At 58.3% G+C, this 18335-nt stretch overlaps 1 protein-coding gene across 9 annotated transcripts in view; it reads left to right on the top strand.

The window, feature by feature from the left end:
* The first annotated feature begins 12938 nt into the window (after window positions 1-12938).
* Window positions 12939-18335, top strand: part of KCNH2 (potassium voltage-gated channel subfamily H member 2) — a 33301-nt gene continuing 27904 nt past the window's right edge. The window contains exons 1-2 of one of the 9 annotated variants that reach the window (XM_036412653.2): window positions 12939-13402; window positions 16053-16283. In XM_036412653.2, coding sequence (XP_036268546.1) covers window positions 13327-13402; window positions 16053-16283 — 307 coding nt within the window. In that variant the 5' untranslated portion in view covers window positions 12939-13326. The remainder of the gene's footprint in view (window positions 13403-16052; window positions 16284-18335) is intronic. The other 8 variants (XM_036412656.2, XR_006739927.1, XR_006739925.1 and 5 more) reach the window with 8 other exon arrangements.

Genomic DNA, 18335 nt, shown 5'->3' on the forward strand with positions numbered 1-18335 from the left:
AGCCGGGGTGCAGGGCCAGGGGGTGGCAGAGTGGCCAACCAGAGGGTCAGAAAGGCCCTTCAGTGGGGTCTGACCGGGGGAGACCTGCCCCCTGGCCCTTGCCGTGCCCTGAAGAGTCCTGTGGAAGGTGAGCACTATGTCAGCAACAAGGGATGAGCCCCAGACTCTCAGTGACCACAGGGGCCTCTAGGGTCCCCTCAGGCACCTCCTTTCCCACCCTCCCTACATCTAAGTGCTGCCCAACCCTGCTTTGAGTCCTTTTGGGTTCTTAGGGATATGGACCCAGCAGGGATACAGTGACCTTTTGTCCTCGAGTCTGGCATTAGGGCATCCCTTCCCCTCCCAGCCCCAATTTCCTGGAACCCTGCCCCCCTGTGACTCAAGTGGGGGACACAAAATTGCAGGAAGCTGCCATCCAGGGCCTCCACCCCCTACCCTGTCATCCAGTGACGTATGTTCCCCTGGGGGAGGTAGGTCAGCAGATAGATTCAGCAGTCAGGGCTGAGGTGGGTCTGCCCACTGGGGAGAGCTTAGAGCACTAGCAAGAGAATGGATACAGGCAAACCACAATTCCCAGAATGCAGATGGTGCACACCAGCACTCTCCAGACACCTCAGAGAGTAGTGCATGCTGGGATTTGTAGTTCTAAGACATGTGGGCTGGAGAAAGGCCATGGGCTGGGGAATCTGGATCTCAGGGGTCCAAGCCTTGTGGGTTTGAGGCCACAGAGACCAAGAGAAACTGCAAGAAAGAAGTGGAAGTTGAAAGACAGGACAGGCAGAGACTAGGAGGGGCAGACAGGCAGACAAACAAACATAGATTTGTGTTGGCTGGATTTCTTTGGAAAGCAGTGGAGGATAGATTGGGGTGGGCCTGGATGGGGGGGTGGCTGGCGGATCAGCCGGAAGGAAGGGGTGTGCTGTGAGCTCTGGGGTCACACCAAGAAGGTAGGGTCTGCCAGGTTGGAGGGAGGCGGGTGAGGGGGCTTTGTAAACTTGGACAAGCCTGAGCGCCTAGAGTTTTGTTGCCCATCTCAGTAAAGGGGCAGGTGAAGGGCAGAAACGAGGTTTGTGCTGAGTCCAACCTGGCCCCAAGACCCTGGAGCCTGAAACCCCACCCCACTTGCCCCCAGTTAGTGGAACTGTGGTTGGCCTCCTCAGGGACAAGGTGGGCATAGGCGTCAGATATGGAGGCCCTGCTGACCTTTTGCCTGCACCACTGACCACCGCCCCTCCCTGACCTGGGGGCTCCCCGCCCCTCTGTGTTCCACACTGCTGTCAAATTCACCTCAAAAGCAGGGCTTACCTCATGCTTTGGCTCACCCTGAAATCTTTAATCTAAGGCCAAGGCCACTTCAACACATTGGCCTGGCCCCCTATTTTCCAAGCCTGTTGCTCACACCCTCTGTTTTAGACAAACGGGCTTCCTCACGGATTCCCAAACAGCCCTGTGTTTTCCTGCCTCCGGGCCCTTGCCTATACTGACCTCTCCCTCTGCCCTCTGACTAAATGGAACCTTTCTTCCTCTTCCTTGTGTCTCAGCCTTGGCAGCTCTGGGCCCGGCCCTCCCTTCGGGAGAGAACTTGCTGCGAAGGTTCAGGTGGCGGATGTCTTCAGGATCTGCCCAGCGTGCAAGCCAAGGCCCGAGCTCCCCCAGAAGCTCCAGCGCTCACTGAGCCCCAGGAGGCACCCGGGCTCAGCAGGCCTGCCCAGCGGGGCTCCTCTGGGCTGTCTTTCTGCAGAGAGCTTCACGGAGCTCACTCTGGTCTGAGGCTCTCCCCTCCGGACCCTGCTCCTTCCCTCTCTCCTTTCATAGTTGTCAGGCCTGCATCCCATCCCAGACTTTCCCTGCCTCCCTGTCATTGTTCACAGGCATTACTCCCGTCAGTCTCTTATGGTTTTTTAAAAAATATTTTATTGATTTTTTACAGAGAGGGATAGAGAGTGGATAGAGAGTTAGAAACATCGATGAGAGAAGAATCATTGATCAGCTGCCTCTTGCACACCCCCTTCTGGGGATGTGCCCGCAACCAAGGTACATGCCCTTGACCGGAATCGAACCCGGGACCTTTCAGTCTGCAGGCCAATGCTCTATTCACTGAGCCAAACCGGTTTCAGGCCTTCAGTCTCTTATGCCTCTAACTCCTTCTCATGGTGCTTCCAGAGGGCTCTGTCCGTGCACAGCCCTGGTATCCTTCCCCTGGGAGCCTTGCTCAGCACCCCCTCCATGCTCCCAGGCCCCGGAGCATCACTTGCTTGGTTCCTCCTGGGGTGGTTTTGGGGCAGTTTGCTCTGCGTCTGGAATTTCTCTCCTAAATGACCGTGTTGCTCTGGAATAACAGGTCAAGCGCTGCTCCTGTGGGATCCTGTTGGGCCCCAGGATCCTGCACAGAGGTGGTGCTTTGTGAACACTGGCTTGTTTCACCGCAAATGTGTGTGCTGGGGCCACCGAGAAGGGGGTTGGCCAAGGCTGGACGGGTCTGTGTGGGCAAAAAGAAGATGTCCGGCTGGAGAAGGTGATGGCCCCAGGAGGGGGCATTCTCTGGCTACAGGGAGGTTGGGGACAATTCAGCACAGCTTTGCTGGTGGCAGGAGCCAGCTAGTCCTAAACTGGTATTGATCTGGGCCCAAGGAGCCACCTGGGTTTTAGGAAGAGGAGGAGAAAGCCAAAGCACAGACAGAGTTGAAGGAGGAAGCTTTCTCTTCGGGACTTTCCTCCTCCCACTTGTCCTGGGGCTGCAGCCACACCGCCCCACATGTCCTAACTGCCACCGAGGGACCAGGGCATTCCTGATGGTTTTGGTTCCTCTGCCTCTGGGAGGGCTCTCTCTCCTCCACAGGACCCTGCCCAGCTCTGTCTTCCTTGCTTTGTCAGCCGTCCTGCTGGGCCTTAAGGCTTCTGCCTCCCAGTGGCTGAATGCTCTTCTCAGTAGTTGCATTTTAAAGAATAATTTCTGAGCCGGAACCGGTTTGGCTCAGTGGATAGAGCGTTGGTCTGCAGACTGAAGGGTCCTGGTTTTTATTCTGGTCAAGGGCATGTACCTTGGTTGCGGGCATGTCCCCAGTGGGGGGTGTGCAAGAGGCAGCTGATCGATGTCTCTGTCATTGATGTTTCTAACTCTATCTCTCTTTAAAAAATCAATAAAATATATTAAAAAAAGAATAATTTCTGAAAAATTTTTTTTCAAGACTACAGATTTGAAATCCCATGGATAGGGAAGAACTTTAACGTTAAGAGGTGGGACCTCAAGCTGGCAAGGACTTTGGCGAACCTAGCCCCTTGGCCTCTGACAGCGCCTGTGTCTTCTGCCACTGAGAAGGCTGGCCCAGACCCTAACCCCCATTGGCCCTGGTAGATGAGGACCACAAACCCTCTATGGGTGAGTATCCAGGACCGTGAGGATGGCAAACCTTGCTCCAGCCTCCCTTTCAGAGCACAGAGCTGGGCAGAGCTCGAGGTGGACGCTCTGACCTTGGGGGAGGGGAGGCCTTGGCCACAGGGGTGTGTGTAGGGCTGTGGGGGCTGTGGGGGTGGCGGGTGATGGGAGCGGAAGGCCCTGGCTCTTTATAGCCCAACCCGGGGTTGTTCGGTGTGAGCTGGAAGTGCCCCACCCTCCCCGCTATGAGCAGCTTCCTTCCTGCCTGCTGGCAAGGCCTGGGTGGGGAGCGAGGGGACAGGAGGGGAGGGAGCGGGGAAGTGGCAGAGGGGAGGGGATCAGCCTGCTCTGACTCAGGATATAACTCATGCTGCATTGTGAGATCGGGCCCAGAAAGGTTTGCTCAGCTTCCACATTGCAAGGCGGAGGCTGGGCATTTGGGGGAAAGGCTTTGGGCAGGGTCTGGGTGTCTGGGGCTCAGGCAGTGGAAGGCGCTGCCTGTCTGAAAGGGGCTCCTAGCTGGCACTGAGGACCATCCAGCAGCCCCGGTTCTTCTTGAGGCAGCCACATGGGGGAAGCAGAGAGCCAATGAGAAGAGATTGGAGCAGAGGCCTGAGCCCTGACACCCTGAGACAGATAATGAGACCAGGGTGGGTGAGGGCTGGTGTGGCCTGAGCCTGGCACCGTGTGCTGGAGAGTCAGCCCAGCCCTCTAGGACCCTAAAGCTGTGTTCACTAAGCCTGAAATTCAGCCCACCTGTCAGGACCTGGGGTCCCTTCCCTTGCGGAACCTCCCTGCTTCTGCACAGACCACTCGGGGTGTGGTGTACTGAAGACACAGAGCGCCAACCCCACGAGGCAGCTGCTGGGGAGGCGTGCAGAGGCCCCTGTCCCACCGGGGGCTCCAAGGGCAGATGGCCCCTGTTCTGGACACTCTTCTGCCTCTTGGTCCTCAGCCTGGTAGGAAAGTCCTGGGGCCAGAGGCTTTGAGAACCCTAAGTCCTTGCTCTGGGATGAGGGGTGAAGGCCAGTGAAGGAGTGAGCCTCAGGACACACCACCTAGGGACACATGCACATGTGTGTTTACACACACACACACTCTCTCTCTCTCATACACATAAATATATGTATATGTGCATGCATGTATGCACATATATATGCATGTATGTGTGTAAACACACATGTGCATGTGTCCCTGGGCAGTGTGTCCTGAGGCTCACTCCTTCACTGATCTCCTCACCTGGTCCTGCCCCTCCAAAGCTAATTTGGACCAAGAACACTGCTGTGAATATGAATGCTGTCACATCCATGGAGACTTGAAACTACCTTTCATTCTTGTGATCCTGAGTGAAAATGAGGAGTTTTTAGGTTCAGACCCTAAGTCCTTGCCCATGGGAGCTCCTGGGGGAATTGCACTAATTCCTGAGACCTTGATTGTCCTGAGGTCTCAGGAATTAGTGCCTTCTGGACTACATCCTGAGCAGATTCTGTGCCTGTGGTGTGTGTATGTGTGTGTGCAAGTTATGTGTGAGTGTGCATGGGTGTGAGTGTGTACATTTTTGCGTACATGTTTGAATGTGTATATGTGAGTGTGACTGTGCATGCATGTGTGCATGTGTGTGTGTGTATGTGCGCGCGTGTGTAAACACACATGTGCATGTGTCCCTGGGCAGTGTGTCCTGAGGCTCACTCATTCACTGGCCTCCTCACCTGGTCCTGCCCCTCCAAAGCTAATTTGGACCAAGAACACTGCTGTGGGTATGAATGCTGTCACATCCATGGGGACTTAAAATTATCTTTCATTCTTGGAATCCAGAGTGAAAATGAGGAGATTTTAGGTTCAGGTGGAGGTCTCTCAAATGATGACTATGGGGGCCCCTGTCTCAGGCCATGGGGGCCCTACATAGAAGGTCCCAGTTGTTAGGGATCAGTCTGACAGGCCCTGCGCTCCTTCTTCCTCCTCTCCCCCTCCTCTCTCTTTCAATCCCTCTGGCTGGCTCAGTTTCCTGGTGTGGTTGCTGTGGTGCTGGGTCTCTTGGGAACCAGGGCTTTGAGCATCGAGTGTGCCCAGCCTGGAAATTCCATAGCAACCATCACCGGAGACTGGCTGGGCATAAACCCTTCCCCTGCGTCTCAGGTGCTCGGGGAAGGGCCAGACTCTCTCTCCAAACTGGGGCGATCCCCGTACTGATTTGTGAGATATGGAGACCCTGACCCCAAACCCTGATGTAACTTCAGTTGTTGTGTGGTCTGTTTCCTGCGCTCCCAACTGGATCACAGCCCGTGACTCCCAATGACCAGCAGTGAGATGTTCCTGGCATGTTTGCTGCTGACGGTGATATTGACTTTTCTGTTGTCTGGTGCTCTAACTCCAGCCTGGCTGCTGGAGGACTGGCGGACTCCAGTCCCTAACGGGGGTGGGGAACCTTTTTCCTGCCCAGGGCCATTTGGATATTTCTAACACCATTCGAGGGCCACACATAATTATCCACTTAAAAATTTGGCTGCTACATTTGGTCAAACATCTAATGAACTCACCCCTAATGCCTTGACAGGGCCAGACCCAATGATTTCGTGGGCCTTATACAGCCCTCCGCCTGGTGGGCTGTGTGGTCCCCACCCCTGGGAGGATCCTGATTTAGATGGTGTTCTGCCTCGTGGATCCAGAAGGGGGAGCTCTCCAAGCCTTTCTTTTTCCGGGGAGAAAGAGTCCTCTCTTCCTGGACATCCTGGGCCCATGCACTGTGACCAGCCTCTGCACTTGCCTTTCCACCTTCCCCAGCTTTATCTTCCTAAGGCTCAACTCGGGGCTGCTATTCTTCAGAGGGACAGAGAGGAGGTGTCCTGACCTCTGTTCTCACTCAGTGGAATTCTCCCTAAACCCCACTCCTTGTGAAGGTTCCACCCTTTCCAGCCTTAAAATGGTCTCTTCCTTCTCTGAAGTCAAAACATTCATGGCCTGCATCACTTGTTGGTATTTGGGATTTAGGCACTTCTGTGTTGGCTGCTATGAGTTGTATTTGGCTCTTGTATGTTGTCTTCATGTGTGAGTATCTTTTCTTCCCAACTTATTGAAAACTTCTTAAGGCCCAGAGCCTGGATTGTATGCCTCATAGTACCCTATGGGTCCCACCCAGCTTGGGGCACATGGAAAGTGGTGGATAACTGTTTATGAGTAGACTGAGGAGATGATGGACTGGGGGACCTGGGGGACCTGGGGGACCTGAGTTCTCTTTTCTGGCCCTTCATGTTGGCTGCTGATCCATGGGGTGGGGTAGCTACCTGCAGGAGATGGGAACAGTATTGGGTTAGCATCCACATGCTCACCCCCGACCCAGGCTGGGGCAGGCTCTGAGTTCTGCCTGATGAACTTAGCAGAATGAGCAGGGCCGGTTCTGTGGAGCTGAGGTAGCCACCTCTGGATTTGGGGCTCTGTGGGTCTGAAGGGCTCTGAATGTTTTTAAATAGGAAAATGCTGCCTTTTGGCTCTAGTGTTTCACAAAGCAACAGAAACCCCCAAGGGAAAGCCCACGGCTTGCAAGTGTAAAGTTCAGGGGAGGAGTATATCTTTTTCTTGATGGCTTAGGTGGGGGTGGAGGGGAAGGCACATTCTGGACATATGGAAGTGAGAACTCTGGCTTCTTAGCACCGATTAGCAAAGCAAGCTCTTTTTAAAAATGCTTATTATTTATTTATTTTTAATTGTTGATAGTATTACATTGCCTCCCATCTCCCCTTTCTTTCCCCCAAAAGCATATGCTGCTTCCTGGAGCTACTGACCAGTTCCAAAAGCATTTTCTTGCTTCGGGGTGACTGTCTAATTCAGTGTTCCACGCACGCCCCATTCTTAATCACCTGAGTGGCCCTCTCTGCTTTCCTGCCCAGCTTGGCAAGAAGGGCTTTCAGCACCTCGGACAGGGACAGAGCTCCAGCCCTGCAGGACCTGAGCCGTCCAGAGGCCTGGGATTTCCTTCCAGGCCAGCTGCCCCGCAGGGTGGCACCAACACAGGGTAGCACCAATGAGGGGTTTGCCTCAGTATTTTCTCAGTCCCTCATAGACACCCTGTAGTAACATGGCCTAGTCTCTCTTACACTCGGTTCCCCTTCCCATCAGTGACTCCTATATAATAATTCTAGAGCTTCAAATCCCTAAGTTCTGGAGGGCTCCTCCTGGTGTCTGAGGAGGCTGAGCCTCATCCTTCAGTCTGTTGAGTTCTCAGGCATTGGGGGGTAAGTAGATGTGTGGGAGGACTCCTGCTGGGATCTTGCTTTAGGAATTTGCTCACTCTCTCTGTGCCTGAGAAAACCCTTCCCATCCAGGAGGGCTAGCCTTCCTGGGAAGCCCTCCTGGCTGCCCCGGGGAACTCAGAGCACACCTCCTCCAGACCCCTTCCACATACTGTCAGTTACACAGGGTCATGCCAGATTCTTTTCATGACATGCCATGCCCATCAGGTCCCTCTCCCCCATTAGATTGTAAACTCCGTGCAGGTGGACTCCATACCACATGTCTTCTCTCAGCAGACCCTCCAGTGAAGAGCACACCGCAAAGGGAGTGGGAGACTGAGGAGCCTGAGGGTCTTCTCACATGTCATTAAGGCTCTCCCAGTCCACTTTTTAAACTCTGAAATAAATATGTAGGATGGATCAGGGTGCTATCTGTGGAGTAACCATTGGTCTCAAGGGCACCTTGGATCTTTAAGCAGAGACAGGAGGTGGAGGTGGAGATGAGTACTGAGGGAAAATGGAGGAGACATTGATGGGTGGAAAGTATGATTGTGTGGCATTAAGAAATCATTCACTGTTGGGGCTGAAAGGAATCTGAGAGATCACCTTGTTTGGTCTCCTCTTGTTACAGGTATAAGGAAAGTGACATGTAGAGATCCTTCTAAAGTTACACAACCAGCGAGCCCCTTTCCATCACCTCTAACCTGGTCCAAGTCTTCAGCATCTCTCTCCTGGACTGCTGCACAGCTCCGTGTGGCAGATGTTATTTCTCCAACATGGTTGTGCAAACAGATCCCATCACACATGCTTTTCTTATACTATGTCAGAGACACTGCTCCACTGAGAGGTGGAATCTGTGTTTCCCTCTTTGAGTCTGGTTGGCCATGCTTGTGACAGAAGTTATTTATGCAACTTTTGAGGCCGAGTTATTAAAGGTGGTGCAGTTGCTGCCTGGACCTCTCTTGGGACACTGGCCCTTGGCACCCAGCCACCATGCTGTGAGGGAGCCAGGCAGCCACAAGGAAAGGCTTCGTGTAGGCGTTCTGGCCCCGGTCCTAGCTGAGGTCCCAGCTGACAGCCAGCATCAACCATCAGACGTGAAGAGTGAATGAGCCTTTCAGTCCTGAGTTGAGTGGAACAGACACAAGTGGTTCCTGCTGCACCTGCCCAAATGGCAGACCCATGAGCAGAATGAATGCTGCCATTGATTTAAGCCATGGGATCTGGCAAAGCTGTCAGGCAGCAACAGTAGCCGAAACACCTCGTATCTGCCTGTTTCCCCAAACTATTTTACGTGTTTCAATACTTCAACAGACTTTTATTAGGTACAGAATGCATGCTAGGGTCTGTACAAATACACACGTGGTTTCTATGTTTGTAGACAATACATTTCAGTTGCCACTATTTTTTGTTTTGTTTTTTTGGCACACAGAATAAAAACCAAACTTCTCAGTCCTCCAGCAATGGCTCCAGTCTCTATGCCTTTGCTCATGTTGTCCCTTCCGCCTGCCGTGCTTTTATCCTGCCTCATCCCACCTTCGACCTTCAGGGACATGCTCCAAAACTTTCTCCCTTCGCCAGGTCCTCTTGCACTCCTCCTGTGAATGTGACCAGCACTTTCTGGAAACCCCACTCAGCGCAGACCGCACAGTTCTGCCAGCCTACTGCCTCTCTCAGCCTCAGTAGCCTGAGTACCTGGAGCAGAGATCCTGGGCTATCTTCCTGTCTGTTCCTTCTCTAGTCCCCCCCTCCCCCCCAAATTTGGTGCAGGGACCAGTACACAGGAGGCTTCCAGTAAACATTTGTTGACGTAACTAGTAGCAGAACCAGAATTAGAAGTCAAGTCTTCTGAGTCCTAGTCTCCAGCATATCTTTTATATTTTTAATTTTATTGATTTTTAGAGAGAGAGGAAGGAAGAGGGAGAAACATGATGTGAGAGTGTAAGGTCCATCAGCTGCCTCCTGCAAGCCCCCTACTGGGGTTTGAGCCCAAAATCTGGGCTTGTGCCCTAACCACTGGGAATCAAACCAACAACCTTTAGGTGCCCGGATGACACTCAACCAATTAAACCACACTGGCCAGGGCTCCTCAGCATATCTTACTTGCTTCGTTTTATAGCACCACAGCAAGGAAAAAGCCCCGTCATTGGCATGTATCAGGTTGGTGGAAGAAAACCTGGGTTGTGGCCTGGGTGTGTGGGGTCTGTGTGATGGGATCGCTGCATGTGGGGCTGCAGGTGGCAACAAGGAGGGAGCACAGGTTCCTGGCTGTGGGTTTGAGGTGAGTCCTTTCCTCCCGTCCTCCCTACTCCCCTCCCTCCCATCCTTTCTGGCCTTTAGCAAGCCCTGAGCACCCACTTCTGGAGAAGAAACATGCAGTTTCATTGCTCTTTCTCTCCTCAACCAGGCCCTATATGAAAGCACCTGCACCTTCAGGACCCCACTGTCAGGAAGAGCAAGGCCCCACTGAGCACTCCGAGCTCCCGTGCACAGGGAGGCTGTGGTGTTCTCCCTTCCCAGGGGCTCTGAGGCACCATCCCCCCAGCTGCTCCCCAGCCCCTGTGATTGTCACTTGCTCCCCTGGCCCGCTCCTTGGGGGTCCACAGAGGGAGGCTGCAGTTTCTTTCTTCCTCCCAGGATGTCCTGGCGTGACTCCCTCAGACTGAGCAGCACAGAGGGTGGGATGGGCAGGATGTTTGCCACAGACTCTCCTCCTCAAATTGTCTCTGTGAGCTGGGAGGAGCCTGGCGTCTCACTGCCTGTACAGCGCGGGCCTCCCAGCCACAGGCAGGGTGGGGAGAGCTCTTCCCAGGACCGGTCCCTGCAGATGGCTCTGTGAGCGCAAGTTGGGGAGGGACGGATCCCAGGTGCTCCGGGTATTAAGGTTGGGCACTTGCCTCTTTCCCCCAGGTCCAGGGGAAGTGGAAGTGGGAAGGTGAGGGGCAGGGAGGTTTCAGCTCACATGTTGCCTTTGCCTTTTGGTGCCTGACACCTGTGGGTCCAGGAAGAATGCCTTTGGGGAGAGCTTGTCCCCATCTGACAGCCTCCCTTACTTGTCCCAGTTCTTGGCTGTGGGGGTGGCTCAGTGAAACTGCCTTCAGGCTCTCCTTTCAGCCTCCTGGAAGAGAGAAAGAGAGAGAGAGAGAGAGAGAGAGAGAGAGAGAGAGAGAGAGAGAGAGAGAGAGAGAGAGAGAGAGAGAGGGAGGTAGCTCCCTGCCTGCCTCTGTGCCCAGGAGGGCTGCTTTGAGCCCTGACACTTATTTTGGGAAGACCAAGGGCCCCTCAGATTCCTCTGTCCCCCTAAGCAGCTAGGAAGAGAGCAGATGCCTGTCCTGGGAGCATGGGTACTGGAGTGTGGACAGCTGTCTGGGCTGGATGAGTAGCACCCCGCCCCTCAGCCCCCACATCCTCACCTTAGGTCTGGAGAAAGAGGGACACTATCTGCAGATATGTCACTGTCATGTCCTCTCTCCCACACTCATTATTACTGCAGGCCCTTTCTCGCTCTCTAGATCCCCAATCTGAGGGGCGAACACACCACTCAAATGGGAATCACCCTGGAGGTAATCCAGGGGGTGGTGGAGGGTGGGGGAGGTGCTAGGCCAGTCTGACTATAGGCTGAGTTTTGCCCAGCACCTGAGATGGGCTGTTGTGCCTGATGCCAGCACAAAGGACGGGGACTCTGTGCCACTGAAGGCCCTGGGAATCTTGGGGGCCAAGTGAAGATGCAAGAGGGGAAGCTGCTGGAGGTGGAGAGGGCCGAAGGGATGAGATGACTGGTCTATTTTAGCATCAGCTGGGAGAGCCACCTCCTTCTCTCCCACTGGCTGCCTCCCTGAGTCACTGCCCACCCACCAGCAAATAAAAAAGGGTGTCATCTGCCGGCCTCTGGCCCCATTGTTTGCGTCTTTTTGCTCTGGGGTGATAGGTGAGAGTCTAGATAGGTCTCTGTAAGACCTCTTCCTCTTCACTTTTCTTCTTTCAGACTCTGCTTCCTTCTCTGGCCTTTGTTCCTCCCTTCCCCCACATCCCAGGAAGGTTCTCCCTGGTGACAAGGCCCACCCCCTAGCTCCAAGGACAGAGGCAGCTGCAAGCCCTCAGGGGCCCCCACTTGGCCCCATCCATCTAGCCGGGTCTCTGATCTGGGCTGCAGGGGAGGGGACCCGGCAGGCTGCCGGCTCGTCCCCGCCTGTCGGTACAGCTGTCAACACTCACCTTTCCGCCCTGGCCTTCCCAGGGCCGTGCCTGGCTGCTGGAGCCAGGGACACCGCGCCCAGGAGACCCTCACTCAGACCCAGGCAGGGGACGGGGAGGCGACAGACAGACACCCTGCCTGCCCTTGATCATCCTCAGGCCTCCTTGCCTAAATAAGGGAGCTGCAGCTGCAGCAAGCCAGCTGGCGGGGGGAGGGGCCGAGGCGAGGCCAGGACTTTCCGAGGGGCTGGGCCGCCGCAGCGCCTCAGCCCGGAGCCTGCCCACTGGGCCTGCCCCGCAGCCGCGAGCTGCAGACGAGGGGGGTGGGGGGGCGCTAGCACAGGGGATCCCCAGGCTGGAACCTCGCGCTCGGGGGCTTTTCTTTGATCCCGCAGCTAACTGTCAGAATGTCCCTCTCCGTAGAGGAGGGCCCCAGAGTAACCCCCGAGAGGGCCGGGTGTGCGTGCGTGTGTGTGCGTGCGTGTGTGTGCGTGTGTGTCAGTGTGTGTGTGTGTCAGTGTGTGTGTGTCAGTGTGTGTGTCAGTGTGTGTGTGTGTGTGTGTGTGCGTGTGGGTGGGGGCGTCCTGCTGGGTGTGCGCCCCCCTCAATCTCACCCACTGTTATCTCAATTCTCGGTTGCCGGGGCCTCCTGACTGTCTTGCCCTTCACGTTTCTCGGGTCTCCCCGGACCCCGCGGTCGTCCTCCCGGGCCCAGGCCTCGCCCTGTCACCTGCGGCCATCCCCAGGCGTGTGCAGGGTGCACCGGCGGCGCCCGGCGCGGTGGGGGGCCGGGCCAAAGGGACCCGCCCCCTCCCTTCATGTCAGGCGCCCCGGGCCCTGGGGCGCAGGGGTGTGGGGGGGCGGGATCCCCGGGCCCCGCCCCGCCGGCTGCTGCACCTGTCCTGCAGGTTCCCTAAGGCCCCTGCCCCTCGCGGGGCGCGCGCCCCGGGGGCTGGGGGCAGAGCGCGGGGCTGGGGGGAGCCCTTGGCGCGGCGCAGCCAATGGGCAGGGCGGGCGCCGGGGTGTGTGCGGGGGGGTGGGGACGGGGTGTGCAGGGGGGTGGGGAGAGGGCGGCGCTGCGGCGCGGCGGGAGGGGGCCGGGAGGGAGGCGGGGGCCGGAGCCGAGGGGCGCGCGCGGCGTTAACCCTTCCGCGGCCGGGCCGAGCCGCCAGCGCAGCCCGAGCCGCCGGCGCCGGAGCCGCTGGGGCGCGGAGGGCGGGAGCCGGAGCGCGGGGCCGGGGAGCCGAGCGCGGCGCGGGGACGCGGCGGAGCGGGGCGGCGGCGCGGCGGGGGCCGGCGGACAGGTGTGAGGGCGGCCCGAGCCCGGCGGCTCCAGGCCGGGCCCGCGTCCCCCGGAGCCGGGAGCGCAGCCGGGCACTCCACGCCCGCAGCCCGGCCCCGGCCCCGCCCGTGCTCGGCTTGGCCGCGGGGTACGGGGACCACGGCGAGGCAGGGCCACCCGAAGCCCAGTGCTGGGCCGGGCCGGGCCGGGGTGGGTGGGGGCCCGCCCGGCCCGCCCATGGGCTCAGGATGCCGGTGCGGAGGGGCCACGTCGCGCCGCAGAACACCTTCCTGGACACCATCATCCGCAAGTTTGAGGGCCAGAGTGAGTGGGGGAGGGGCCGGCGGGCCGGGCACGGGGCGGGGGGCGAGCTCTTCCCAGTGTGACTGGGGGCGGGGGGGGGAGAGGGGCGTGCCTGGGACGAGTGCATCTGCCAAGTGCGAGCCAAAGGGGCTGCTGGTGTCCTCAGGGCGCTGGCCAGGGGTCGGGGGGCGCGAGGCTTGGTGCTGGGGGCCACGGGACCCGGTGTTGGGGCGCCGGGTGGGAGGCTAATTCAGTCTTCCGGGATGGGGAGGGTGTGTGACGCTGAGTGTGCGGGGCAGGGAGACGGGATGGGGGTGTGCAGTATCCCTCACTCTGGGTGCCTGGATGTGGAGGGCTGTGTGGGTGCAGGGACAGGGGAGTAGGTATCTCCCAAACTGTGGGACCTCAACAGGACGTACGGGTGCCTGTCAGCATGCAGGATCATTGCCTAACCTGCTCCTGGGTGTGTGGGATGTGTGTCTGTCACCCATGAGTGTGGCCCTGCCTGGGCATGGGGAGGTGTCTTAGACCGGGCTACACACTGTGGGTGAGAGGATGGCATAGGCTGAACCCCAGTTGTGAGAGTCTAACGGCCCCAATGCAGCGCTCCCATGTTGTGGGTTTTCCTGCCTTGAGCCCCTTGGTGGGGACTCAGCACCCTGAACTGGCCTGGGAGGAGAGGCTTCCAGAAACGAACGTCCCAGGCTGGGCAAGGGTGCTTTGCACCTGCCCAGTGTGTGTTGTGCACCGTGGTGGGTGTGACTGCCCAGGGCCCCGGGAGCAGAGCGCTGGTGACATTCCTTGCCCATGACCCTGTGGACACAGGACAACGTGGGCTTGTAGCAGTGGTGGGCAGAGGGAGGGGTCAGCTCGATGCACAGCGTTGTCTGAGCGAGGAACACGATGATCCCGAGGGGAGGGGGCTGCGGTGGCGGAGGGCCCCGGGGCAGGGCTTTCTTTCCCACAAGCTCCAGGGGACCGTGCAGGCACCTGCGCTGGGATCTGGGGGCCTGGCTTCCGGCTCTTCCTCTGCCACCGTGACCTTGAGCAAGTCTCTTCCCTGTCTGAGCCTCAGTTTCCACATCGAGGACGAAGGGGGTATGAGACGAAAGGAGCCCGTCAGGTCCCTCTGACAGTTTTCCAGGAGCTCAGGGAAGGGGTGAGGGTGGGGCCTGCCTTCGAAGAAACTCCTCTTCTCTCCAGGCCAGCAGCGGGTGCCAGGTGGTTTTCCTTCCTCCTCCGAAGCCGGGGGGTGGATTGCCTTGGACGGAGGTGGAGATGGAGGCCGGATCTGGGGTCTTTGTAGGTGACAGAGAGCCCTGACTGGGGTGACCACTGCCTGAGGCCCAGGGAACTGACCTAAAGATGACCCAACTTCAGAAAGTAACTTCCTGGAGGCCAGGGCCGGGGACTGCGGAGGAAGGCAGGGACGGCCAGGTCCCGGGGCCTTGCCTGCCTCAGGGAGGCCTTGCCCCTGGGACTGCCCGGGGTTGCGACCTGCAGGCCGTGCCCGCTGTGAAGGGAGGAGGCCCCGGCGTTAAAGGCCAACGTGGCCGGAAACTTATGCATTTATAAGAAGCTCTTATCCCGGGAGCATCTTCCCTGGCACCAGCTCCGCTGCCTGCCCGCTGCTCACCCGCCAGCTCAGCCTCAGGGCAGGCATGGAGGGGCCAGCCCGGGCTAGCTGAAAAGGTCCATTGGGGCAGCCCTCCTCCATGGGGCAAAACTGAGGCAGCCCTCACATTCCCGCATCTGCCTCCTCACAAGCGGGCCGCTGTCTCAGCGCGCGGCGCCAGGTGTTTTCAGGGTGGTGCTGCAGACCGATTCCTTGCTTCCTATGACCTTGGGCTTCTGCCCGTGGCCCTTAGCCTTTCCCTCACCCTCTGCCAGAACTGCTTCAGAAGCTGGATCTGTCAGGTACAAGCTGCAAGCTGTGGGCACGGCTCTGAACTTCTTTTGAGCCCCGGTTTCTCCATCTATAATAGAGGATGTGCCTTATGGGGTTGTCAGTGTTACACGAGATGCAGCCTACCAGGTGCTCACGTGGGACTTTCCTCAGCCTCTGCCCACTCCGCAGCCCCTGACGGCCCTGCCAGGAAGCACTGATACTTGGGGGAGTGATTTCCTGGGGATCCCCGGGGTAAGGAGTGTCCAGGGAGCTCCCCTCAGTCTAGAGATGGGTGTGTGTGTGTGTGTGTGTGTGTCTGGAAAAGAAGCCGAGGGAGCCGGTGCAAAGGGAAGGCTGGCCGCCATCTCTGACCCTTCCCAGCCTCCCTCTCCAGGCCCAGTGTTTATCCCTCGGACGCGGCTGCTGACACACGTTGCTGACACCCGCCCAGTCTGGCCCCAGCCCCAGGCGCGGAGGGGCGGCAGGCCTCTGGCAGCCTGCCCGGGGGAAGCCACGGAGCCAACCCGAGGGCCTGGCGGGGGGCGGGGGGGCGCCGCCTGACGGGCTGGCGAGGCACCTGTGTTGGGGCGCAGCTGCGTTCGCCCCCCTTCTGGGGACCCCGGCTCCGCGATGCTCCCTGAGGCCGGGAGTCCTGGGTGGGAGGGGTGCAGGCGGCAGCGAGTGGCAGGAGAATGCAGGTGAGGGCTGCAGCCCTCGAGGCAGGGGTCCCTGCTCGCTCATTGCCTGCTCATCCCCGCGCCCCCCCGCCCCCCACACTCCCAGGCCGCAAGTTCATCATCGCCAACGCTCGGGTGGAGAACTGCGCGGTCATCTACTGCAACGACGGCTTCTGTGAGCTGTGCGGCTACTCGCGGGCCGAGGTGATGCAGCGGCCCTGCACCTGCGACTTCCTGCACGGGCCGCGCACCCAACGCCGCGCCGCCGCGCAGATCGCGCAGGCCCTGCTGGGCGCCGAGGAGCGCAAAGTGGAGATCGCCTTCTACCGGAAGGACGGTAGGCGGGGCCTGGGGGCGGGGCCTGGGGGCGGGGCCGCGGGGGCGGGGCGGCCAGGGGATGGGGGAGGCTGGAAAATGGCCCGAGCCTGGGCCGGTTCCATAGTAGAGTGACCCCAGCTGGGGCCATCGCCAAGGGCCAGGTGGGAGATCAGGGCTGGGCACTGGGGCTGCAGGCGGACTGAGTCTTCACCTCACTCTGGTGGGATGGTTTTTCGGGGCAGCCAAGGGGCTGCTGGGCTGTAGGGCTGGCGCCTCTGATTCCTTTCTCTCCCTGGGCAGATGTGGGCCCGATGAGCTAGAGGTGGATGGGGCCGGGATGGCAGGGGCGTGCGTGGACAGAATAGGCCAGGCTGGCGGCTGGGTGCTGACCTCTGCCACAGGCTTCTAGGTACCCTAGCAGCCAGCCCCTGCCGTGTGCCTGACTGGTGTGGGAAGAAGCCCCTGAGGGACAAGGTGTGGAGGGCTGAGGACGCTAGCTCAGTCTCTGCTGCCCCTCTCCTGCCCCCCCCCCCCCCGCTCCCCCTCTGCCCTTCACCTGCACCTGGCATGAGGTGTGTGCCTCTTCCCAGCCCCGGTTCCCTTTGTCTCATCTGTTGAGGCCCCGCCTGCCATCCCTTCCTGCGCCAGGTGTCTCCTCTCAGCTGCCGCCTCCTAGCTCAGCTGCTCCGGGCTTCCGGAGATGGGATAAACAGAGCTCTGGGCTGGGCTGCTCCCGCACGTGTCCATCCTGGCTGGTGGGCTTTGCTCCGGAAGTTCAAGGCACAGGACTTTGGGCGGTCTGCAGAGGGCTAGGGAGGAGGCTCCAGAAGGTGCCTCTGGACTGCCCATGGGTGCCCCAACCTTGCTGCTTAGTGCTTACCGAGCAGCACTGGCTGAACTCAGGGTCTTGCAGAGAGAGCAGTGAACAACACGCAGGTTCCTGCCTTAGGAACTTACCTGCTGGAGCCGGCAGGCTCTGTCTCCCCCTGGGGCTGGGTGAAGTGAACCCGTAGCCCAGGCCCTGGCCTTGCCTCTTGGACCCTCCCCTATGTGCACAGGATTGGCTGGGGCTGCCTGTGAAGGCTCGTGCCTCCCCGATGGCCCTGCTTTGGCAGGGGTGCCCAGCCTGGGACATCACGATACTGGAGGGGACCCTGGAAGAGGATTAGCTGGCAGCACGTGGGGGTTCTGGCTCAGAGGCAGGGGCTGCAAGACTAGATGGAAACCCTGAATGCAGGGCCTCTGTCTGCTTTTCCACTGATGTCTCCCAGGACGCAGCTCAGAGCCGATTTGCTTTTGTATCTGCCTGGCCATCTAGTACTAGCTAACATTGGTGGGTGGCTTTTCTGTGCTGGACACTGTGCTACTAAATGTTTCGCTTACATTATCTCACAGAATCTTCACAACAACCCTGGGAGGTAGATGTAACTTTTTCTCCATTTATGGACGAGGAAACAAGTTCGGGGAAATTAAGAAACTTTTCTGAAGTCACACAGCTAGTAAGTGGCAGAGCGGGGAGTGGAGCTGTGTCTGTCTGATCATAGCCCTCCCCACTCTGCTTTGCTGTCATATGTTAAAAATGACACCAGCTAGCTACAGGGGCATCTACAGATTCCAATTACTCCCTGTACAGGGTTATCTGCAAACCACTGATGTAATGAACAGAATGTGAACACATTAAGTCTCAGGTTCAGGTCCAACACCAGAAATCATGTAACATGGGCCAAGGCGGTTACTGTCTTGAACCCCTTTCTCCTGGGATAAGGTATCTGCTCGGCCCGTTGGCGTAAGGGGCCCGCGTGCTTTTGTCTGCGCTGTGGTGTGTGTGGGGCAGGCCTTCTTCCTCTCCTCACGTTGGCTCCTCTGGGAGAGAGGGACCTTTCTGCTGGATCCTATGGAATCCCGGTGCCCCTGAGGATCACAATCCAGCTCACTCAAGTTACACGTGGAGAAACTGAGAAGCAGAGGTCCAGTTACCAGTGGATCTGTGGAGGGAGGGGGACTAGAACCCAGGCCCTCGCCCGGGTCCAATCACTTTGTCCCCTTCAGATTCCTACTCCAAATGAGGCTG

Source organism: Pipistrellus kuhlii, unplaced genomic scaffold, assembly GCF_014108245.1.
Source record: "Pipistrellus kuhlii isolate mPipKuh1 unplaced genomic scaffold, mPipKuh1.p scaffold_m20_p_47, whole genome shotgun sequence".
NCBI lineage: Eukaryota > Metazoa > Chordata > Mammalia > Chiroptera > Vespertilionidae > Pipistrellus > Pipistrellus kuhlii.